This window comes from Pelecanus crispus, chromosome 6, assembly GCF_030463565.1.
Source record: "Pelecanus crispus isolate bPelCri1 chromosome 6, bPelCri1.pri, whole genome shotgun sequence".
NCBI classification, from domain to species: Eukaryota; Metazoa; Chordata; class Aves; order Pelecaniformes; family Pelecanidae; genus Pelecanus; species Pelecanus crispus.
Genome location: NC_134648.1, coordinates 64,229,954 through 64,255,210, shown reverse-complemented (window position 1 = coordinate 64,255,210; position 25,257 = coordinate 64,229,954). Strand labels below are relative to the sequence as shown.

The 25,257-nt window shown below is 40.9% G+C and overlaps 1 protein-coding gene across 1 annotated transcript in view; it reads left to right on the top strand.

Moving 5' to 3' along the window:
• Positions 1-25,257, top strand: part of AKT1 (AKT serine/threonine kinase 1) — a 66,804-nt gene that overhangs the window by 28,807 nt on the left and 12,740 nt on the right. The window contains exons 2-10 of the mRNA XM_075711957.1: positions 3,522-3,650; positions 10,235-10,346; positions 13,135-13,282; positions 15,092-15,223; positions 15,390-15,455; positions 17,102-17,170; positions 17,897-18,022; positions 19,331-19,459; positions 23,442-23,656. Coding sequence (XP_075568072.1) covers positions 10,246-10,346; positions 13,135-13,282; positions 15,092-15,223; positions 15,390-15,455; positions 17,102-17,170; positions 17,897-18,022; positions 19,331-19,459; positions 23,442-23,656 — 986 coding nt within the window. The 5' untranslated portion in view covers positions 3,522-3,650; positions 10,235-10,245. The remainder of the gene's footprint in view (positions 1-3,521; positions 3,651-10,234; positions 10,347-13,134; positions 13,283-15,091; positions 15,224-15,389; positions 15,456-17,101; positions 17,171-17,896; positions 18,023-19,330; positions 19,460-23,441; positions 23,657-25,257) is intronic.

The window sequence follows — 25,257 nt, the reverse complement described above, 5'->3', positions numbered from 1 at the left end:
ATGACAGCTTACTGAGTATATCAGAGGAAGGAAAAGGTGTTAATGTTTTTCAGTCAGCTTTGTCCCAGCGTTTCCACATAATTATTTTTTTGTCTGTATTGACAGATTCCTTTTCTGCCTAAAATACTTGGATTTGCTGTCATGATCAATGTGGTCCTCTTCACAGGTTGTAGGAAGTTTATAGTGTTTTAGCTAATCATAAAAATATAAGCTTATTTCTTAAGAATATGCACTTTGTACATTTTCTCGATGACTGTGTTGGTGAATCTGTGTTTCAGAACTTCTGTAGAGGAATGATAGTTTGCTCAGGCTTGAATGTAAAATTCTACTTATAGGTTATCTGATTGGGAAGTCACACCAGGCAATGTGTTGCCACTTTGCTGCAAGATGCAGAAGTATAACCTCAGTGTGCTATATAGTAAAATTTACACCACAGATGCTGCAGTATGCCTCATACTGTCCTTGGCAAGAGCAATCGTCAATAATATGTATGCTTGCCTTATTACAGGATTCATTAAGGTCCAGACGTGGAAAAAGAAGTTTAAAATCATGTTACTTATTTGCAAATTAAAAAGGTGGATCAGGTACCATAAGCAGCTAAAGCAATGGATAAGGGAAGGTCCAAGTAGAATGGTCTGTGCAAAATGCCTGGCAGTAATGAAATCCTTGATTTTTCACACAGAAAGAGTGAAGAGTGAGTGAGTGTGGAGGAGGATGCTATATGTGTATGGAATACACCATTTTAAAGACTATGTGATTAATCCTGCTAGGTGATGTGTTTCTAACAGAGAAACCAGATAGGTGGACAAAAGCTGTAAGAAACTATGAGTGCCAAACAAAAGCATCTAATAATCTAAGAGGAAGAGTCTCTTGTGACAGTACAGTGTAACTTTGTGTGAAATTATGCATACTTCACTGAAAATAACCAGATAATAATTTCAGAATCTGCAAAAAATAAATGTCTCCTCTGTAAATACCAGTGGGGAAGACGTGTAGCATAGATTAGAGAGCAATGCAAATGGAGACTCTCCGTCTTGCCCCTCTTCAGGTATTTTTTCATCCCATCCGGTCTGGCTCTAGTCCTAAATGCAGGTATGATAGGGGGTATGAGGTGGTTCTTAGGTCTCCTGGGTCTGTTTTATTGCAAGATAAGAAAATACCAACGAGCCGGGTATGTAACAGTGTGTTCCAAAATCTGGGCAGCCACCTCCCCGACCTGCTTACCTGGCAAACCTCTCGGCAAGAGCTAGGCTGAATGCGCCATGTATCTTCTTGTCCCTGTAGTCACATCTGTGGTGTAATAGTAATGAGATTGGAGTAATCTCACTGATCAGGGCTGATTTGAACTGGTAATTTAAATGTGAAAGGCTTCATAATCTCCTACTGATCCCAGAAAGTTTTCAGCTTTTAATTAAGGTCAGAATTAAAAGGACGATGACAACAAAACCTTCTACATTTACTGCCTTGCTTATAAATGTTAAGCCATGACAGCTATAGGCGACTTCTGAAATTCCTAAAGCGACAATGACATTTTTGTAAACCCCTTATAGGTTAGTATAACTCTTGCAGCTGCAACAGATGTCTCTAAAAGAAAGACTGAGAAGGTTTGTGCTTATTCCTTTTCCTCTCATCTTTTTTGCCTCGTGCCCTGTTTCATCAGTGCAAATGGATGTTTTCTGCAGACATGGCCGCTGTTGGAAAGGTAGCTCTGCATGACTCTTGTCCTCCAGTTTGGTAACTCTTTTTTGCTTTAGATTAGAAAATCAAAAGCCTAACAAGGCTTAACAAGGGCTAAACAGGTGGAAGCAGCAGCTAGGCGTGCACGCGCCCATGGCCACGTGGCATGGGCGTTGGCGTTGCTTGTGCTTCTGTGTGCAGGGAAGAAAAGTGTGAGTCTGAACGGAGAAGTGGTGACACAGTTGGTGCCCAAAGCAGGTTGAAGCTGCACTGCAGAAGGAAAGGAGGTCCGTGGGGAGAGGAAGGAGGCAAAGCAGCTGCAGGGGAGTTCCTGAGGCAGGGTGCACATCTCTGGGAGAGAAATTACTGGTGGAGGAGAGCTGAGCAGCGGGAAAAGAGGGTGTGAGCGGAGCCTGGGAGAACAGGAGAGCAGCAGAAGGTTGCCAGAGCCAATAAATCTGGGGAGTCTTCTCCTCACTGCTCTTGGCGGTTGTTTGAAGAGCTCGACAGCAAATGAAACCGTGGGCACTGGGTACCAGCCGCTGCAGGGGCAGCCTTGCAGGATGCGCAGGCGTGCTCCTGCTGCAGCAGACCTGAAAAAAGCTTGGCTCCTAGTCTGTTCCCTCGTCCTCTCCCTGATGCTGAACAACCAAACAAGAAACCATACCATGGAAGGAGGAGGGTATAGCTGCTGCCCAGCTGTGGGTGCTTTGTAGTGACCACTTCTTTTTTTTTTTAATTTTTTAAAATCATTTGTTGTTGGGTGAGCAGAGTTAGAAAAGGGTGGCTGGTACCCTGATTTGAATAGCACCTTGAGTGAGGCTTTTGTGATTCAGCTGAATAGAAACGTTACTGCAGGACCTTGTAGGACCTCGAGGCCCAGCTTGACACCATGTAAAGCTATTTGAGATTCTGGAGAGACTGCCCGAGAAGATGACAACATGGTCAATGAGCAAAGGGGGAAACTGAGGCACATTGACAAAGTCACTCAGAAGAGCCACAGGTGGACCCCCTGTCTTCCTTTCCCAAAGCCCAGCTGAGTAAATCCAGTAAATAACTGAGGTTTTGATCAACTCTTTTCTTTTTATTCTACGGCTGGAGATTTTGAACGTGGCTGTAATGCAGTCACGTCACTGTTACCTGCGCAGGTTATTCAGATGAGCGGTAGCGTGGTGTGAGCAAGGGATGTTTTCCCTGACAAAGGTGGAATATCTTTTAGAATAGGTGTTTGTTTTCTTCTTTGTGGTGGCTATACATCATCCAGTGTTTTCCCCTTCATATTGTGATATATCATCTAGTGTTTCACGCTTGAGATGTTGTGAGAGGAGTGAGTGATGTTATGTAACTTAAGCAGAGAATTATCTTCTTCTGTTCCAAAAGTGACTGTTGGTTTGATAAAGCAGTTGACTAATTAGTAAATTACCCATTGTTGTTTAAAATACTTGCGCTGCAAAATGTAAATGAAAAAAATTTCTCCACTTGTCAGTATGAAAAATGACAATAGCAAAAATAATACATAGGACATCTGCTCTGATTTTTTTAAAATTTAAAATGCATTTAAGGCAGATGTTGCAGAATTTGAATGGAAATCGGAGTAGATGGAAGAACAAAACATAGCTGTTTACCTTCTATGAAGTCCCATTTTTATGGTTAACATCACTAGCGATATCTGATTCAGTGCCTGTATTTTTCCACTGTTTGTATTGGAATGAACTGAATGTTCTTAAAACTGCTGCTATGTCAGGATGACATATAGTTTCAATATTAAAAAAAATATTGTTGGCGAATCAGTATTTTGGGGTATTTTCTGATGGTCTCTCCCTTCACCCATCCTTTCTTTCCAGGAGAATACATAAAAACATGGAGGCCGCGGTATTTTCTTCTAAAGAACGATGGCACATTCATTGGCTACAAGGAACGACCGCAGGATGTTGACCAGCGGGAATCACCTTTAAATAACTTCTCAGTAGCTCGTAAGTGTTTTTACATGCTCTCTCATCCAGTTTGGGGGTTGATGTCTTCTTGTAGTCACAGCGCCCGTAAGCTGCATCAGTAACGTTCAAATCTGCCCAGAGCAATGTATTTAAACGCTATATGTGTCTATTCGAGATGACAAAATCCCCTGTGTTTTTCAGGAATGAGTGTGATGTGGAGGTTTGATGCTCTGCTTTTTTTTGTAGTTTTCTGCTAATTTACCATTTCTGGTTATAGAATGAAACAGGTTTATTTGTTAATATTTTGTATGTCTGTTATTCAGCGAGTTGGTTTAAAGTGAAAATTAACCCAGGTGCATGTCTCGTCACTTAGCAGGTAGGCACAGCCGAAGCGTTTCAGCCTGTGTTCTGCCACCAGATCTGGATTCAAGTGGCACTGACATAGGTCAAAGTTATTTGATTGTTAGCATAAGAGAACATGGAGCGAGCACTGCTTTTAATGAAGGACACTTAATTTTTCTTAATTTTGAACGCAAAACCATATTTCTTCTATTAGAGCCAACAAAAAGGCTTGGAAATAATAACATCTCCTAACCTCTGCACTCTGTCCTATGCAAACATTTCCAACTTTGCTCAGGTGCTGCAGCACAGGATGTGATAGAAGAATCTGAAGATAATTTCCTTTTCTTGCTCATGTTTTTAACCTTTCACTGTATACTTCCAGCTTTTATTTTCTCCTGTTCTTAATCTTTCCTGTCTCATGATCTGCCTGTGTCTCGTTCCACCACTTAAAAATAGATCATTGAGGCACCTGTTATTAACAACGATCTGTTCCGTGTTCCTGGTGACTAGTGGAAGCGAAGCTGTGCAGAGAGAAGGGTAGGGGCTTTCCCTCTTCATTACAGGGTAGCTTGAAATATATGGGGTTCATCTTTGTAGTTGACCTTTAAGCAGACAGATTGGTTTTGGAACACCCTGGGCCCGGAAGAGGGCTGGGCAGCACTAGGAGTTAATGCAAGCGTTCATTTTTTTTCTGCTGGTAGCAACATATACCTGTTCTGACTGATGATGGCAATAGATAATGGATGTGCTGTTGCCCGATGCCTCTATTCAGGATGCCAAGAGTGCTTTGGGTTTTTTTGTCTCATTTTAAGAGTTGAGAATTGTCATAGTGTTTTCATTTTGGTAATGACATGGTACTTTCCTCTTTAGACTGATATCTCCTTATGGATCAAGAAGGTAAAGAAAAGCAGCAGAAAGCCATTAATTCATAAATTAATTCAGTACTTGGTCTGTAGCCAGAGGCTTTTAACAAATGCACTTTTTGCAGGACACTTCCATCCTGTTGCTGCTAACTGCATTACTTACGATAATTATCTACTGCAGCTCAGTGCTGAGGAGTGAAAAAAGATGTGTCCGTTGCTTTCTCTTTGTCCTACTTGCCTTCAAAACGGGTTAACTTAAATTGGTTTTCACAACAGGAGTATCGTGCTTTTTTGGCAGATTGAGCCCATCATTCTTGGCATTTATAGATAAACAAGTTTGTTACCATGGTATCGGAGCATTGTCGAAAAAGATGCGACACATGCCTATAGAGTAAGGTGTAGCCCCTGCAAGAGGGGTTGCGGGAGGGCGGTGGGTGGAAGGATGTTCCTAGCAGTGGCTCTCGCCTGGCGAACCAGTGGCAGGTTGGGAAAGCCTTGATGACTGGGGGGGCCTCCTTGCTAGAAGCCATTGTTGTGGTTTTGGGCTCACAGAAGCAGCTGTTGCCCCACCAGGATTTAATTTCTCATGTAGGCGCTGGCATGCAGTGCTGCCAGCACCTGATGTGCGGTTGGTTCCCTTCTGGGTACCCTCCACACTTGTATCATTTGGATGTGTTTTGCACCACAAGTTTTCCCTTTGAACGTGCTTGCTTGGTACTTTCATTTGAGTTAACTTGTCGAGTTGGCGCGAGTGAAGGCTCAGGCCAGAACGCAGCCTCATGCTGCAGAGGCAGCCTGCAGAAGCCTCCTGCCGGTGAAAGGTGAAGGGAATTTAGCTTAAATGTTTTGTAAAAATTTGTTCTTTTTTTTTTTTCCCAAGAGACCATGATAGCCCTGACTTTTTTGTTAATTAGTGAACTAGATTTTTTTTTTTTTTTTTTTCCTTAATGAGATGGCAGGCTGTCTCTGTCAGTCTGTTCTTTGGAAGTGGTCCCATGTTTCTGATTAAAATCTTTACCCTCTTCTGCTCTAAAATAACATAGGCTTTTTTATCTTTGCAAGTAAAAGGCTGTTTTTTTCATGACTATGGGACTCTTCTTACTTGTAGTGTAAAATTCATAAGTGATTTTGTCAACCCAAGAGAGGTAGGAAAAACTCAGTTCAGGACAAACCAATGAAAGACGATAACATCTAATGATGATTTGTCTTTTCCCTTAACAGGTATGAAGAAAGTATTAGCAATAAATACAGCGTGCTTTCCATGTGCTTGACAGTCTCTTCTTTCTCCTACATTAACATTTTCCTTTCAGTCTGTGAAGGTTTTGATCATACATCTTTGAAAACTTTTTTATAGGACCTCCCCGATAGGTAGGGAGAGGCTCATGGGTTTTTTTAAGTACCTTTTTCTCCACCTAATTTTCCATTTAAAATACCCATATATCTATGTTTGTAATTTAATGGTATGTTTAAGGAGTTTGTTTTCCCTGGAAGTTACCTATTGGTGATTTATTTAAAAAACAAACAAACAAACAAAAAAAAAAAAACCCCAAAACCAAAGCAAAATTTCTGAAAGATGGTGGACGAGCATTTAACTGATTTTTGAGCCATATTTGTGTTCGTGTTCTGTATTTCACCACTAGTAAGATAGAAGGAATAAAAAAGCCTGTACCTAAATAGTTCTGCTCCGGAGACCCTGCAGATAAATAACCAATAGAGCCTGTGTTGTAAATCTGCGAGATAAGTAGCCTTCATACCGATTGTAATCTTGGATTATCATGTATGTCTGCCTATTAGGTTATAAGCCTTTAAAACCATATAGCTGAGAAGAGCGGTATATTGTGAAAAACCACGTGGAGAGAGAGGCTGTTCCTGTTAGAAAGAAGGGATTATTTCTCCGACTGTCAGAAAGGAGGGTGGACTGTGGTGGTTTTGTTGTACAGCTGAAAACGTAATTGCTCAACAATATGAGTGCTCCTTTTGGGACGGGACTGCGTGCCTGCAGTCAGGCATTTATCACAGGGCACGGGATGGCCGTATAGTCAACAGATTTTCTGTGTCTGCTCTTATTAGGGGCCACCTTAGTCCAGATCTGTAACTCAGGGCTTCCAGCTCCTCGCTTTTGCCACGCTGAGCTGTTTGGGGGCAAACCTGTCCGGTGTGCTAGCAGAAAAGGAGCACTTCAACATAATATTCCTGTTTGCCTTTCCATAGTTTTATTTATTTATCATTCTTCTTGCCTGATTTACCTTTTTTTTCTCCCCCCCCCCAAAGAAACTAAAGCAGGAATGGGAAGGATTATTCCTGCATATTATTGTTTTAAAGTGTGATGTCATTATATAGGGAGCAGCGTTTGACACTTTCATCACAAGTAATCTGCCTTTTAGCTTAAATGCTGCGGAAGCAAATATTGTGACATTTTAGAAAGTCACTGGGATAATACTAAGTGTCTTTCAAATACAAAATGGTATGCCTTGAATGCCTTGGTGTCTATTCCTGTTCGGAACAATTCTCTGTCCTACTTACTTTAAAAGACCAAACTCCAGGAAGGAATCAAGAGGCTCTTTAGAGCAATTTAAATCATTTTTAACAGGCTGCTGTTTGTAGTACTTACTTTGTTGCAAATGGGAAATACTTTTGTTGGCCTGTTTGACAGGAAAAACTGTCTTCAAAGTGGGTAAGCGACCCTCGGCCCGTATTTGAAATTGAATGCTTTTATAGCAGAACCCCCAAACGTGCCATCAATCAGACCTAATATTATACGGCATCTGTACCTGTGCTCTGCTGTGGTGGTGCATGTTGCGGTACACGATTATAGAAGGCAAGTTTGGTGCTTCTCTGGCTTGCCAACTACAGTAAAGAGCACAGAGTCAGTTTTAAAAGTAAGAAAAAACCTGCTGCTTCATCGTTCGTTGATAAAATCCATACACTTGTTGTATATGGGGAGAACTAAGTGGTAGCATCAAACTTCCTGAAACCTATGTGGTACAGCACTTTGGTAAAGCAATTTAAAAATAAAGCCTTCTGTATTTCTTGATATGTGCTGTTATGATTGAGCAGGGTAATTAGACAGCATATTGTTCACTAAACAAAACACTTCTATGTGACATACTTGAATTATAGTGGTTATTAACTGACAAATCTCTATTATTCATCTTGCTGTATGCCTTAAAGATTGCTGGATCAGCAAGCTTAACAAATATCAATGGACAGTGCTGATTTAGGGGAAAAGTGGTGATGTTTAATTGGTCCCCTTCTATGACAGAAAATGCCTTGTGTAGTTTATTGTGCTGAAATTAAATGGTTAAAGTTTAGAGTTCATGGCTAGTTTAAATATCTGTGCTGCTACTTCAGAATACTTAATCTGAGGCACTAAACGTGAATTTAAAGGCTGTTTTTTAAAAAGTAAGCAAAACCTCTCAGTGTATTTCATCATGTTGCACTTCTGGATAAGTAAAGGGGAACAGCTCTGGATTTGCATGAGGTTAGACATAGCCTGGTTTTCTTCTTTGAGTCTTCAGCCAAATTCAGTATCTTAGGGCTGCATTGTGCAGGCTCACAGAGGACAACCCCAGCCTTCGTCTAATCATGTTAGGCAGACAAAAATGGGAGACAGAAGAAACAACAGAAAAAAGAAGAGCAGCTAAGCTGGGGTGGATGATCCGGGAGCAGGAATGGGATCTCTTGAGTTGAATTTATCAGAACCAGGCTTACTGGGCTGCGCCAGCTTGTGCAGTTGTGTTCGGCCTTAACTGCCATTCTGCGAAAGAGGATGGGGGTAGTTGGAAGGCTAAATATGGTGCTCTGCAAGCACGGCTGCATTGCTGTGTGGAAGTTCTTTAATCTCTGAATGAAGGAGTGCCGTTTATCACACTAAAACCTTTTCATGAGTCATTAATAAACTTTCTCTTATCTAATTGCAGTGCTTTAGTAGGATGCAGTATAACCTCAGCGTGCTATTAAAGAAAAATTAGATTTTCTTGTCATGAAAAATGCAAAGTTACTCATTGAAAAGCTCATAATTCCAGTAGCAAATGCGGCATGAAATACATTGCCAAAAATACAGCACCCAAAACCACTGGCAGTAAATATTTTATCTTGGTGCTAATTAAGAGCTTGAATTTAAAACTGAGCATTCTAAATTTTTACAATAATAAAATTAACCTGACGATACCAGTGTAGCCTTGTGTACTGTTACTCTGGCCGGATTCTGTCCTCGACTTGCATATTGCTGATGGTGGAGGATGTTCATAGCTCTAGCAGTAAGCAGAAATTTCTTCTTGTCTTCATAGTGCCTTTTTATTTACTTGGAAGTTGATGTAGAACCTGAAGACCAAATAATAGGAAGCTTGTGGTTTCATTAAGTGCAAGGAAAAGAGTTTAATGTAAGAAAAAAAACCAAACCAATTATGTCTTCTCCTGCCCTGCTCACATGGTTTCTTAATCTGACTTTCCTTTAACAGGAGCTGTTTAATTAGCATTAGATTTTCTATTAATATAAATCTGAAAAATGTGGTGAATTGGCTTCTCATTGTTATTTCCTTGATTTTCTTTTGGTTTTCAGATCCTCTCTTACAGTATAGCTAGCATACCCTTAATCGGGTGCATTTTCAGGCCCAAATTTGAAGGATAAACACTCGTAACATCCTATGAAGCTTAAAATAGCAGGTGTGATTTAAAAAAAAAAATGCTCAGCTCGAGAGAGAGCATATTTATGAAGGAAGCGGTATTTCTGCATGTAACCATACTTCTGTAGCCTTTTTAAGGTTTTGCTTAAATACTGGCAGTGATGGAAGCTGTTAGCTGCGTGTCTGTACAGCATCCGACTCTGCAGCCGCTGTCCCGAAGGTGTTTTGAACGGGGTCTTTTCTGGGGGTGCCTCTGCAGTTTGATGTTCCCTCTAGTGTTTGAGGACTGGAAATGCTGAGTCTAATCTTCGACAGATCCCTGCAAAATGATCAAACGTGCTCTCTAGCAACTCCTTGAAAGCCAAGGACAGGATTTTATGTTGGGAAAGTCAAAGGAAGGGAATGTGGGGGCTTGGCTTTAGTTTCAGTGGATGTAATTGCTGCATTATCAGTTGACTTTGTCCGTCTGCTCTGCTCTGGATGACCTTTGGAGTGTAGGACCTGAGTCTGAACAGCTTCTGTGTCATCACATCACATTTCTACTTACCTCTATGGGCAGACCAAATGTGGAGCCTGTCTAAGCAGAATTTGATTTCAGTGCTGCTTAGATGACTATCTCCCAAGCTATTTATTGGTTTCATCAACACAGTAAATTGTCTCAAGTCTCCTAAAGAAGTACTTACAGAGATTTCTATGGCTGATTAATCGCAACAGTTTGCTAGATAAGAATAAAGACAAATGATTATTTAAACCTGCTTATGTACCATGACTCTTTCTTCCTTGATTGTGGTAGAGTGCCAGCTGATGAAGACAGAACGACCTAAACCAAACACATTTATCATTAGATGCCTCCAGTGGACCACAGTAATTGAAAGAACATTTCATGTGGAGACTCCAGAGGAGCGGTATGTTTCATTCATATTTAATACATAAACTACTTGCAAAAGCAGATGCAAGTGTTCAGCATTAATAGCGAGTCCTTTGCTGAAGCTCTTACTTATCAGATGATGTACGTCTAGACTGAACAGCGACAAATAATTTTTGAGTGCCTCGGTTTTAGTGCGTGTTCCAGTATAAAAGATACCTTAAAGGGGTTTTCAGAGAGTGGGTTTGAGAAGTATTTGTAAATGAAATGTTGCTAGGTTGGGTATCCAAAACGGACGGTGCAGGTGTGTACCATCACACAGGTAGTTATTTCTGGAAACTCAGGGTTCATTTCTCACTGGAAATGTGGTATATGAAATGAAGGGTTTCTGACCTGGGAGTTTCTGGATGGATGAGCACAAATGAAACAGAAATTCAGGCAAAGTTGAGTTGTATCAAAATACTGACCTTTTAAAGTCTTTTTAGACAGCTTGTTTTTAAAGGAAAAAAGTTAGTTGTATCATTGCTGATTGCTGATGTTTTATGCAAATTAGATAATAAAGGTGATAGTTATCTGCTGCAGGTGCAGATTTCTGTTTCAGCTGTTAGGAAACAAAGCTAAGAGCATGCATCCTGTGCTCTCATCATTGGAGAATTGATCTCTTACCTCCTGAGAACAGTTTTCTAGCACAGCTATTCTACAACTACAGCGTATTTAAATATTTACTTGCTCTTCAGGAACTGAACTGAAATTATTCCAGTACCATTGCCCTAGGGGAAGGCGTATTTTAAAATGCTTGTCCTCCCTAGATATGATACTGGCACATGTTTATTTTTAAGATGAGCAAATTCTACCTAATATTCTTTGCATTTTTCTTTTGTAGCCTTTGCATGCATTGATTTAAAGAAGATTCCTGTTTATTGCTTTTGATTCTATTACAATGATCAGAAGAAGGTGAAATCAAATTAAAAGCAAAGAAAAATAAACTGGTCCTTGTTTCTTTTAGTAGCTTTGTGGTCAGTGACCCTAAAGGGAGTGAATAACTGTTTCCACTTGGGGGAAGATTGTATTTCAGTCTTGTTTTGTTCCCTCCTAGCCAGCTAAGTCAGCTTTGTGACACTTCAGGGCTCAAGAGTGTTAGTCACCTCTGTTGTGTACGCTTGAGACATAAAAACTGAGGGTGAAATTCTGGTCTCCCAGAAATCAAAGATACTCACTTCAGGAGGGCTGAGTTCTCAACCAAGTCAGTAATAAATCTTAAAAGAGATGTGAAAGTAGATATGCCTTTAGCTTTCTCTGTGCCTTTAAAACCAACATTTGTTTTTTGAAAGAGACGGAGAGATAAAAATACAGAAGAAAAAGTTCTTTTTGTAATAGTTCTTAATATGAAAAATGACTAGTAAATAAAAGAATGTGTTTGTGATGGTGAATGAAGTAGTCTGTGCTGGCAGTATAGGGAAAATGTTCCAAATGTTTAGCATTACCTTGCTGCCCCAGACAGGCTGGGTAGTGAACGTTCAGACAAAATCCAAAATAAAAAATGCACAGGGTGGGAAAGATGTTATGTGTAATTGGTACAGTTTTTATTAGAATCTTGTGTTGGGTACTTTTTCCCATGGACTTTGCTTCCTCTGGGGAATGATCTGCCTCTTCGATCCACGAAATTCACATGTTCAGATATGATTTTATTTTTTTTTATATATAATTTCATAGATCCAGTGAAAAACTTGACATTGACTAGGATGGCATGGCTTAACTGCAGATTGTGCATGGAGTTGTTCAGCGTTGACTACTTCTGTTCCTGCCGTAGTAGCAAAGTATTTTACCTGGGGTGTCCTTGGGAGAAGAGTTTAGCCAGTGCCCAAAAACTATCAGTTAAGCTGCTACATCCCATTCCTTACAGATACAAAAGATAGTAAAATATGGTAAATTCACATAGTCCACTCAATGTGGCTTCAGCCCCTGTACGCCTTTAAGCCCATCCCAAAACCCTGTAGGCCCTTACAAGTTGTATGCTTTATGTTCAATACGTTTGCAGTGAAATGAAGTGAAGGCCAAGAACTTTCACTTCAGTAGTTTCCAAAGGTGTGAAATTTCCCAAAGGACACTGGAGTGGAAGTGGTGTCCATAGGAGTCGAAGGGGTCAGTATTAGAGCACCCATTGCTGAAACAGCTGTGGAAACTTTATCGTAACCAAGACTTGTGCCTAAGATAAAATATCACTGCCTTTGCTGACATTCTGCTAAAATTTACACAGGAATTGCTGTACTTTTGTCATCATTTTTACAACAGAGGAATAACCTAAGTGTCCTGGGCTTTAATACCTTCTCCTAGAACACCCCTTGCCATTAAAATTCAGGATATATGTACGAAGAGGTGGCATAGTGCCCCCAGCAGTTGGATATATGCGTTCCAGTGCACCACAGAAATGGAGAAGCTGTGTTTAATTGCTTTGTGCTGCATGGGAGCCTTTGTTTTTTGGTTTTGGCAAGTCTGTTTTTGTTATGTAAATCTCTGTAGCACCAGGTCATAACTTGAGCTGCTGACTGAATGCCTGTTAGAAATTCTGTTGTCTGAAAAGCCTTATATTATGTCCAGACTGAGAGGACTTCAGTTGTCTCTTGTTTCTAGTATGATTAATGAAGATGTATGTTAAAAGTGCTCTTAAAAATGAATTTTTACAGTGCTTGAAAATGCACCTAATTCAGTGTATGTTGCATTGATTCATCAGAGGGCATTAGCTGCTCTGTATTCCTTGGTGACACTTGCCATGGCAGACAGTAATCTAAAGTCACAAGTAATGAATGTCTTTGCTTATGTTTTGCCAGGGAAGAATGGACAAAAGCCATCCAAACAGTAGCAGACAGCCTTAAGAAACAAGAGGAAGAGATGATGGATTTTAGATCTGGCTCTCCCAGTGATAATTCAGGTGCTGAAGAAATGGAAGTTTCTATGACAAAGCCAAAACACAAAGTGGTAAGTGAGCATAGCAGGAATAACAGTATTTTTTGTCTTCTCGAATGTAGACAAGAAATAGCCATGAAGACACATCTGTTCCCGTAACAATTACACAACTGGCTGTAGATGCAGCTTCTGGGGGAAACAATTGTCTGAGCTGAGCAGGTACCATGTGAAGCCTGTCTGGGTCCACCGGAGTTCTGAGTTCAGATCTCCTTACTGTATGGCTTTCAAGGCCAGTTCAGGTCTGGAACTAGTTTGCTGATTTTCCTGTGGTACGGAACCTGAAGTCATAACTCTTGCTGGACCATGTGACTGTGTAAACTCCTTGCAGGCTTGTGCAAAGATATTCCAGTGCATTTGCAGGACTTAGGGTGGGTCCAGTGGATTTAATTGCTCTGGATTAAGGGTTTAGGCTAACTCCCAGACAGCCACTGCGGTGTCTGTCCATAGTGTTCCTAGAGCTCAGGTTTTTGCATCAGACACAGCATGCACAGGGCCAGCTCAGCAATGGCCTTCCATGAAAAGAATATGTGCCAGAGGAGATCTTTGCCCTGTAGAGCCCTTTCACGTATCTGTCTTCAACTCCTTTTGCTGCATTCTACCCCATCGTGGTCTCCTGTTTGGGTTTCCATTTTCCAAAGTGTTCCCATCTGCTCTTGTAATAAGGAATTGATAGAATCTTTTCCCATGCAAATGCTATGTCTGTGGATTGCACCAAGGCGCTTTTTGTGTCTTTATCTCACCGTTGTCATCCCCGCTTACTTTCATAAGTTTTGGGAAAACTGCTGAAGTTTTTAAAGAAAAAAGATAGCCATCCACCAGTGTCATCACTAAGTATGTGTGCCAGCCTTGTGACATGTCAGTGGTTTTAGACTGATGTGGGTGGCTACTTACATGTCACTCTGAACTGTAGCTGCCATTAGCCTTCTGTGTCCTTGACTGAACAGATATCGCTCTTGCTGAGCAGCTCTTCATACGAGAACCACCTCGTGGGTCAAATCTACATGTTCTCCTGAGACAGTGACTGTCTCTCTCTGGGCATGTTAGTGAGGATAGCCAAAATGATTACTGGGGTCCTGGCATCAACTGTATTGAACAATTAGCAGAAAGTCTCCTCAGCCAGCTCTAGGGAAGAATATAGAGGAAGTTTCCTGTTGGGAGCATATTAAAATTTTTCCCCAACCTAGGCTGCAGTAGCCTTTGGCTGTGTAAGTCTTACTGTTGCCATGTGGGCAATGGTCATTGATACGACAGTACAGAGACTATCCTCCGCCTGCGACAGATTCTGATTTTCCCCAACATTTTTCCTAATGGTGAAACAAGTAAGAGTGAATGGCTAATCTGTGAGGCAGCCGTTTTGTCTGTGGGTTTTGGTGCTGTTCAATGAAGCACAAGAAAGCTGGTCCCGTAGAGAGGTCAGGAACATCAGAAAAAAGGTATGGGTTTAATCCCTGGAATGAAAGCAACATGTGCCTTTTCGTGAATGTCTGCACTGACAAAGTGGTCAAAATGTCTTATGGATTAATAATAATATGTTGAGTGGTATTTGCACAATTGAGTGTTGAGTCATGCGAAAGGGTGTTTTGTTAATTGAAAGCTTATGGTTTTCCCTAAATAGTTTGATTGATTATCTTTGGGAGTGCACTGGTACTGATTTTGTGGAAGAATCATTTCTGCTCCTGAATTCTACTAAGCAAAAGGATTAAAAACCCCACATATGCAACATATGCAATGTATTCTCACGTGAGTGAGAAATTCTAGTCTGAGAATGATATACTTGTTAGTTCATGTAATTCAGTTCTTGTTTATCTGTATTATTAACAGACCATGAATGAGTTTGAATACCTTAAACTACTGGGAAAAGGCACTTTTGGAAAGGTCATTTTAGTTAAAGAAAAAGCAACCGGACGGTATTATGCTATGAAAATTCTGAAGAAGGAAGTTATTGTAGCAAAGGTGAGTAGATTGGAAACTTGGGAATGTGGTTCATCCTTGGTAAAGCCTTCGGGAAAGTCATACCAAGGCTTTTCTGAGTACTTGTAAATAATTGCTCTGTTAGTGTTTGAAATGGACCCCTGATCTGGGGAAACACTTTGCTGATTTCCTTCTGCTTGTGTTTCAGGATGAAGTAGCGCACACGCTGACAGAAAACCGTGTTTTACAGAACTCGCGGCATCCATTCTTAACAGTAAGCATATCTCCCTCTGCTGAGCGTAACTTGACATCATGACTTCCAAGACTTCCCTTATTTTTTGTATTTATATAATACATCCGAGATCTGTGTTTTCAGAGTGGCTGTGTATTTTTGTACCCTTCCATTTTTGGGAAGTACAAATTAAAATGCTTTTTTAAGTCTTCTGATTCTTGCAGAGCAGGTACTCAGTACCTCTTGAAGACAGTGTTTCAGGGTGTGGTTTGACTTTATGGCTCACCCATTTAATGGCTTGCTATCTCTGAGAGAAGTATCTGCTTTCCTTGTCCTCCAAATGCTTAGTCTCCTCTTTGTAGCAGAGATCAGGGTGACCCTGATCTTGTGACAAACAAGTTCAGGAAGATGCAGTGGGGAAAAACCCTTTAATTTTGCCTTTCTTTGTTGTTTTTTTAAGCTCCCAGAAGCAGCTCACTATGGAATCAGAGCACTGGTAATGCCAGCCAAAGGATAGTGGTGGGAGCATGTGGGATGGGACAGGAAAGAGCAGGACTGTGCTTTATCCGCTGATTTCCTTTTCGATTGCTTAGCTGTAAAATCAAACTGTACTCTCAGTGTAGACCTCCAGCACCAGCAGTCTTTCTGGATTGAGTTCAGATACCTAAGTTCTACCTCAAGATTTTGTTTCTAGTATTTATTACAAGTTGACTCTGAATTGTTTCCAACCTCTTAAGCCCTCTAAGAGACCTGTGCAGGATCCCAGTTGTTTCCTTTGTCCAGGTACACAAGGGCTTAACTGGAATTTAGACTTTCAAGTGTGGCCTCTGGAAGTAAATGTTGGCTGTATTGGGCATAATCAGTAAATGTTTGTTGACACGTCTAAAACCCGATCCTCCCTCTCTCTGCAAAAATATGACTGGTTTAAAAATGCCACCCCTAGTAATGAAGTCGATGATATCATATGCAGTATTTTCTTTTTAATGTTTTCGTAAACCCAAGTGTCTAAAACAAGGGCTGTCTTGAGAAGTCAGCTACAAGACTGGGTTACGACCAAGAAACTTAAGACTGTGGCAAACAAGTTGATGTTGCTCTTACCACAGGAATACATGTGACAGGACTGTACAAAGACACCTTGTGATGCTTCATCACACCCTCCATCGGGTCTGTTTTTGTGAATTGCTCACAAATTGATATTGACAGCATTGCTCAATCCTCTGGCAGGCTGTCAACAGGGAGCAGTTGCAGGCAGCAGGGCAGAGACCAGGGGGCTGGCATGTGTAAATATATATGTGTTTCATACAAGAGGGCTTGTAGCCAGTGTAGTAAAACCTTGTGCTTTGGGGTTTGGTTGTGGCCTCTTGTCTGTGAGATGAAACTGTGGGAGCTTGTGGCCTGGGGAGGAAACTTCAGAGCCAGGACTTTGTTTCACAGAATTCTAGGTGTTACTGATAGCTTCTGCAAGGGACCGTTTTAATGTTTTATTAAATGTATTTAATGAAGTAAGTTGGCGGTGGATCAGTCCTCAGCTGCAACAGGAAAATGTAAGTATTGTATAAGATCCAAGGACAAAAGTCCACTTAAATAGAAAATCTCATGTCTGTCTATGTTTCTGAACACCTATTAAAAATGCTGTTGTAACTGTCAATGTGATCTGTCTTTTAAGTTTTGGTTTAAATCTGTTTCAGGCTTTGAAGTATTCCTTTCAGACACATGATCGCTTGTGTTTTGTTATGGAGTATGCTAATGGAGGGGAGGTAAGGGAAATGTACTAATGTTTAATACTTTAGGATTTTGCTGTACTACTACTAATTCTGCTTGACGTTTAGCTAAGGTTCATGTTTGCCATTCTAATTAATGCAAGTTGTCCCAGTTAAACAGAGTTGTTTGCAGGTTTCACTAGTATTAAGAATTAAGACTCTTGATTTTCTTAACTCCATTTTTAGAGAATAGAGGTTTTGGGTGTGGGTTCGTATTTTACATGACAGCAACATATTGTAATCTGACATTTAGTAATTCAAGAAGGCAAGGTTGCTTTTTAGTTGCTCTTCAGACAACTTTTAACACTTTAATGAATATTGTGAGCATGCATTACTTCAGAGGGAGAACTAGAAATAGCAAACTACTGTTAGACGGTCAAGAAGGAAAAGTTGGAATATTAACATGTCTCTAAATCATGCATTAAGCTGTAGTTTTCATATGTAATTGTAGTTCAATAAAAATGGGGTTTTGTAATTTTCCGTACATACAAGAATGTGCAGCACACAAACTGGTTATCAGTGTGCATCTGTGAATATGAGATATAATTGTCTAGTCATTTAATTTATGATGCTTTTTAACACATTTGGGAATACAGCTGGGTGAGGATGGGAAGGGGGTTTTCTCTTAGGTAATATCGCATTCCAAGCAGGATGGCCTGCGAAGTGCGAGACATAACTCAGAAACGTGTGCAATCTAAAGGTAACAAATTATTGTTCTTGTAGTTGTTTTTTCATCTGTCAAGAGAACGTGTCTTTTCTGAAGACCGGGCTCGATTTTATGGAGCTGAGATTGTTTCAGCACTGGATTACCTGCATTCAGAGAAGAATGTGGTTTATAGAGATTTGAAGGTACGTAGAGAAAATAATTTTATAGGCTTTTTGGTTTGGGGCTTTTTGTTTGTTAGTCACAAAAGCAAATGAGCCTGAACTATAAGAAAGCCTTTCCTGACTGAACTTTAACATAACAGTTATTGCAGCTGTTGGACTTGACTTTACAGGACATCTAAACACTTTTATAGTCTAAGAGGTTGTATAATGCATTTATCAGGACCCTGGCAGTGTTTCAGAGAATATGAAGGGGTACTGAGCTACTTGGGTTGCATTTTCACTTGCCTGCTTATGTTCTAAGAGAAACCTTGCTGGTTCTTCTGCGTGGTGGAACATAATCCTGGGCTCTTCATCCCAGGTCTTATCAGATAGGTGCAAATTCATACTGTGTGGATGTTGTGCTTCCTTGCAATGTGCTGCACAGCACTATCTTCATAGTACCTGCTTGCAGTTAGAAAATTGGATAAGCTTCAAGTTGCTTATTTGTTTGGTGAGCAGAGAAGGGAGGAAAAAAATCCCAACCAAACAAGAACTCTCAGGGCAAACAAACTTGGGAAATTATTTTTTTCTTTTTTTTCCTGAGAAGTGTTTTCAGGAGAGGATGAGGGGATAGTGGTAGTTCATTTAGGAGCAATCTAAAATGAAGCATGCTATGTAATGTTTTCAGGCTATGTCAAAGTCATTTTGGGATTCCTGCCAGGATTTTGTCTTCCATATCACCATGATTTCTTTGAAAGTGCACTTTATTTCATACACAGTGGACACTCTGTCCTGAAATCTGGATGACTTTCTCAGAAGTTAGTGGCACAGGCTAGGATGAATACCACATGCTGAGTAAATGTATAAAGTGATTCTCATGTAAAGGGTCTCTTTGGAAGTGGTTCCTTAGCCTTGCATTTGATTTATGTTTCATTTGCTATCCTTTACTGGTACAGAATATTTCATAAAATCACCTTTTATGAAAAAAAGTAGAAGGAGGGATGAAGTTGAGTGAGGGGGAATACTTAATATATTTTTCAAAAGAACTGGTGCTCTGTTGGTGGTAATATTGTAGAAGCATAAATACAATGTCTACATTCTGCGTTCTTTCTGTATATATGATCAGTTACCCAAAGACTGCAAATTAGTTACCTAACGTTCCCTAGAGAACTAAGGAAAGTGATATAAATGTATATTTACATCATGCGTGCTTTGGCAGCTACTATGGTTCTGACCCCAGTGAGAACAAGATTGAAAACTGATCTGCAGAAATTCATGTCTTTCTTTGACTTGCTCAGGAGCAGTGTATGTTAGATGAAATAATGTCTTTCATTTGGATTTTCTTCTCAGTTGGAAAATCTTATGCTAGATAAAGATGGACACATAAAAATAACAGACTTTGGACTATGTAAAGAAGGCATCAAAGATGGAGCAACAATGAAGACTTTCTGTGGCACTCCAGAGTATCTTGCACCAGAGGTATGTTTATGTTCGCTGTTGTACTAAATTATCTTCTTAAATGCCACCCATGGTAGCAGGAGCAATACAGAATAATTCCTGTGCCATAACGTGTTCATACAGTAACTACTGTTCTACAACAAGACATACTGAGAATCTTTTATTCATCATGTTCTGGGACATATCTTTAGCATAACAATATGTGATAATTTTTGGGCAGGGTAGTATCTTCCTTCCACTTCAGGGAATATTTACATTTTACTGGAACAGTGCTTGCTTCTTGTGTCAGAAATCTAATTTAAAAAAAACCCAAACCTTTTAAATCATTTCAAATACTATTTGATGGATTGGTAACTGTTTTGCTATTTGTTTGCTGTGCAATGGCGTATTTGAAAGCTATCAGCAGGACTTTGCTTAAGAGGTAAAAGCATTGTCCAATTCTGTTACTCTTTGAAGACAGTATAAGGCAACATGTTTTCAGAAACAGGACAGACCGAGCTTTTTCTGCAATATTTAACATGGTATGCATTAAACGTGCTGACTGTTTTGTGACGGTAAGAGCACAAGATATTTCTCAATGTTAATTGGGACTTTTCAGTTTCAGAGGAAAGAAGTCCAAGCAAGGGATCTCAGTCCCCAAACTGTATGTCTTGGGGGTTTTTTGGTACTAATTTTTTTTTAAAAAGTGTAAAACACAAATGTGTGCTTGCAACTTTCATCCTGGAAATACTCCGAGAGTTGCGCAACACAGGTGGTGTTATAGCCATGAGTTAGTTACAGGAAGATCAAAAGTGAAATTGTGTGATAGAGGATATATGCATACATGGTATTTTGCAGAGAGACGCTAGTTTTCTCTGCCCACGCTCTGAGCTGTCTGGAAGCCGACTTGCTGTATTAGTAGGGCACCAAGCCTGAGCTGATGCGGTGTGCCTCACGGAAGGGCTTGTTGCCTCGCAGTGGGCGCTTTGCTACCCGTGGCGTTAAGGCTTCCATCCAGCTCGGAGCACAGGCAGAAGCAAGTCTCGGGCTGCCGGCAGATTACATAGTGTTGGCACAGCCAGGATGTAGCCTTTCTCTGAGGTGGGAGACTTGGGCATTGCAGACCTTTCTTGAGTTGAAGTACGCAGAAGTACAAAGTATGGAAAACCAAAGCGGAGGAGGAATATTTCTACTGAGAGCTAATGTCTTTGCTGATCAGCACTTTCGCACTCTCCGCTTGCACAGCCGTGGCAGCATGCTCTTGGTTTTTGGTTTGTTTTTTTAACTCCCAGCTGCTTTCAAGGGCCTCCAGTGTCTTCATAATAATGAAGAACATGGGCACCTGTCGAAGCAGCTTGCAGCAAGGAGGTGGAGCCAGTCTTACGATAGCTGCCAGCTCTCCATGGATCACCAGAAGTCTTCAGTGAATCTAAATTGGGGTCCACGCACCACAATTTGAGATTTACTGATGCAGGGAGTAATTAGCAGCACGACAGAGTGTTTATTATTCATAAACATGGTTTTTATTATAGCTTCCCTCTTAAAATCAATTGCTGAACTTCAGTTTCTCATCAAGGATTTAATGAGGATACTAAAAATATTTATTGTTTTGGTTTTGTTTTTTCCTAACTTTGAATGTGGGGATTCCCTATGCAGGCGTTATGTTGTTCTTTCTGTTATATTATTTGCTATTATTTTTCTTTTTAATATTTATGATGAGTTGGCTCATCCAAAACCCTGAAGGACAACGCCTTTTGATTAATCCAGCTCTCTCCCTTACTTGCAAATCCCATCTGTGAGTTGGAGTGTTAAATTTTGGAGGCTTTTGTCATCCTGTCAATAGCATGCAAAAAATCTGGAAATTGTGCACGAGTGATATTCCATGCGTTTAAGGTCATACATCCTTGAAAGCAGGGGTCTCAATTGTCTTGTCTGCATTTGTAATTTGAATCCGGCATAGCAGTGTGTTTGTACAGTTGGTGCATCGTTGTTTTTAGGTTCATACTGGAATCTCATGCATGGATGTCAGTGACTGAACCATGTCAATTTTGATGTGTCAGATGCATCAATGGCTGTGATGTTTACAGGAGGTGAAGGAAAGAGTTGTAGTTAGTAATCTAGATTATAATGCAGAGTATTAATATGGTTACTGAAGTAACATTTGAAGTACTTGCTGCATTTTGAAAGCACCTGTAGCATTTATTACATACACAACAAAGGCCTTGGTGGTTTTGATTTTCTTTCAATCCTCTCCTGTTGCATTTCTGCAGCAGTTTAAAAAATAAAAATTGGAGGGCCCGTGACTGTTTTATTTTAGGTAACCCAAGTGTAGAGGAGTGTGAACAGGAAGCGCTTATTGAACGGGGTGACTCAGGGAGCAGTAACTGCATTGTCACACAATATCTCCTGTGAGCTGAAGGGCTGCAATGCCTCGGGAAGGATGGGGCCGGCTCCTGGAATCCTGTCCGGCCGGCAGCTGTGTCGGCCGTATACATATACAGGGCAGCTGCAGAGCCAGCTGTCGTTTGGTGTGAATCATACGGCCGGGGATGCTGTAAATAGACCAATGTGGGGTAATCTAATACCTGGCAGCCTTTTGATTTTTACTGCAGGCTCTTTCCCTCGTTCAGATAATTAAGGGGAATAATTAGTGAATAAAGAGAGGCAGAGTACATGCAGTTGTTACATGGAGTGTCTCGACGCTTCTTTTTTGTGTGCAAAAGCTTTATATCAACGTTTGTTAGAGGTTCGGATCCTGCTTTTGTTAAACTTGCATCGACTTCATTTGGCTCTTTCATCGTTTTAATTTTGAGTGTAAAAATATTCTGAATTGTAGCAATGTAAAGCTCACACAGACACCATGTGACAATAAAACACGATGGTGGTGTGGTTGTGGTTTGTGCTCTTAGGAAGAGTAAGCAGTTCAGTGCAGACCTGTGAAAAGGGTAAAGATGATGACTAAAATCTGAGGACGGGGTCTGGAACATGAGGCTATTAGTGTCAGCTACAGACAACTGCGTGGGAGACGCAGAGTCTAGAGAAGTCCTTGTAACATCCACTCCACAAGCCACAGAACACTCCCCACTCCCTTTGGCAATCTTCAGCACAGAAGATCAGAAATGCACTATGACGGGGCTTCTCTGGAGCAAGCAGGAGAGATGGAGGGCACTGCTGGGGTCCTGAGTCCCTGCACCAGCCAGGGCTTTGTTAGGTAGAAGTGCCCGGGGGAAGGTAAAAATAAACTGTGCTGGTCTCCTTCTGCTGTGAGAGCTGGCAGAAGTCCACCCCACTGACAATTCCTGGGTTTGCAGCCCTCTAAGCAGAGGCAGGAGTGTTAGAGCTAGTGAGTAAGTGCCTTTGGAGGGGGGCAGAGGGGAGGAGGGGAAACATTTCCAGACAACTTGGCTGCTGTTTTATGGTCTTACAACCGGTCAAATGTTAGGAGTGGCTTTCTGGCTCTCAGTGTTTAATGTAGATTAGTCATTTAGTATTTGTGGGTGGTCTTTCAGGATGTGCAGATGTACCCTTGGGGGGTACAGGTTGGTATGAAGACGATGGGGATATTTGGCTTGTCACTTGTGAAGTAACAGGTTGACAGTCTTTTCTCTCCGTACTGGCTCCTTGGTGGTTTGGGGTTTTTCTAAAAAATTGGATCCCATTTGGAACAGTTTGTGATGAATAAGTGAGAATTTAACAGCTGGCTCTGTAACTTGAGAACAGTTCTCAGCCTTTGGGCTTCTGAAGGTTGTGCTTATCATGACCATAATGTGAGGGAGGGTGGGAGGAAGAAGAGAAGGAAGCTGCTGTAATGTCCCTGCTGCCTCCTTCTCTCCCTCCTGCTCACCTAGCGTGGTGAACGGGGATGCCAGATCTTTTCAAATGGATCTTCTGCAAATACTCTGCTGGTAGATTCGGCTGTGACATGTCAAAAGATGAACTCACTGTGGTAAATTTTGCCTTGAGTTCTGTGTTCATGCCTTGGTTTGGGAATGTCTTCTAAAGCCTCTTCCTTACATTTCTGCAGGTGCTGGAAGATAATGACTATGGTCGTGCAGTGGACTGGTGGGGTTTAGGAGTTGTGATGTATGAAATGATGTGTGGCCGGCTCCCTTTCTACAATCAGGACCACGAAAAGCTCTTTGAACTCATCCTAATGGAGGAGATTAGATTTCCACGCACTTTGTCACCTGAAGCAAAATCTCTCTTGTCAGGTTTGCTGAAGAAGGATCCTAAGCAAAGGTGAGACTGTTGCTTAATAGTTGTACTTTTAAACACTTGTGCCCTCAGAAATAAGAAAAAAAAAAAAAAGAAAAAAATTCTGTTAAAGGCTTCACAAAGGAATTAATAATTGTGCTATGCAGAGGCATGTCTATGAAAGGGAACGATCTTCAAGACAAATGACTTAAAAGTGATGGTTTCTGTGCTGCCATATGAAAGGCCCGTATCGCCATCATTGAAAAACAATTGAAAATGGTACTGCACAAAGGGCTATTGAATGCATGCATGCTAGTTGTTTTTCGTTATTTAAAGTTGAGGAGGTTAGTTAAGACAAAATAGTAGTTTTGTTGCTAATCCGTTCAAAATGATCACCGTCCAAGATGCAGCAAGTGGACCTACTCATTTTTGGTTTAACTTTTGACATGAGCTGATGCTGCAAATAGCAACATGAAGCAGCTTTGGTGATCAGAAGGCTGAAGTTTGGAATATGATGGCTGCCGTTAACACAAAACTATAGCTTGGGACAAAGCAACTTAACCCTGCCTTCAGTCATAACGAATCCAATGGCTGCTGTGGGTTATAAGCTGCTCTACACTGAATGCTTTCAACCTTCTGTCCCAGTTCAGGCTGCTGTTGGTTTTCTGAATTTTCGGTTAAATCTGTGCCAGTGATTTAGCATCCTGCTTTGGACAGTAGGTGGTGGTGTTTGTACCATGTTTGTGGCAGAGTTTACACCATGCTTAATCTACTTTTCCTATTTCCTCCTTTTGGTCTTTTTTTGCTATGCTGTATTATTTTAAAAAAGTGACCCCTGATCTAAAAACAGAAAAAAGAAAACAAAAAACCCCAAGCCCTTAATGGCTAACAAACAGAAAATAGAACAAGATCCAAAAAGGATGTTGACCTTCACACAAAGATAAACATCAGTTTAAAAACCTGCCATCTTGTCAACCCATTTTTAAAACAAATAATATTATGACTCTGCCCCTGATCTCCTGTTGTGAACCTTCCACCATAAATGGGCCCCAAATAGGAAATCTTTTATGTGAGGTGCAAGCAGAGTATTCCGGTTTGCTTTCTGATGTTTGTTTAGTCTGTGTGTGTGCATGCACATAGCAGGAAAATGGTTTTTGCCAGTACATGGATACTTGTAGCAAGGATTTTTGTCATCACTGTAGGCTATTTCCATCACTATTTTTGATGGAAAATCCTGTTGAGAGGTCTTGTAATGCAAACCCACAATTTGTACTACCGGAGGATTTGACTTAGTGGTCATACGGAGAACTGGGAACAGTTGTAGTCAGGAACATCGCCAGCCTTGTACTAGGTGGCAACAGCTGCACACCCCTCCTGAACCCGGCGCCCGCAAGGGGACCTCCAGGAGAAGGTTGTGTAATTGATTAGCAGCCCCCCAGGCACTGTGCTCTGAGAGTGTGGTTGCAGCCCCTGCCAACAGGATTCCTGTCCAGGAAAGCGCTGGGTTAAATACAGTTGTGACTCTTTTGTAGCTTATTCAGGTGGGGCCTTTCAATCACTGGAAACACAAGCAGCATCTGCTGTAATTTGTTCTTAAAGGAGCATCTCTGATGAACCAAAATGCAATTTGTTTACAAACAAAGAAC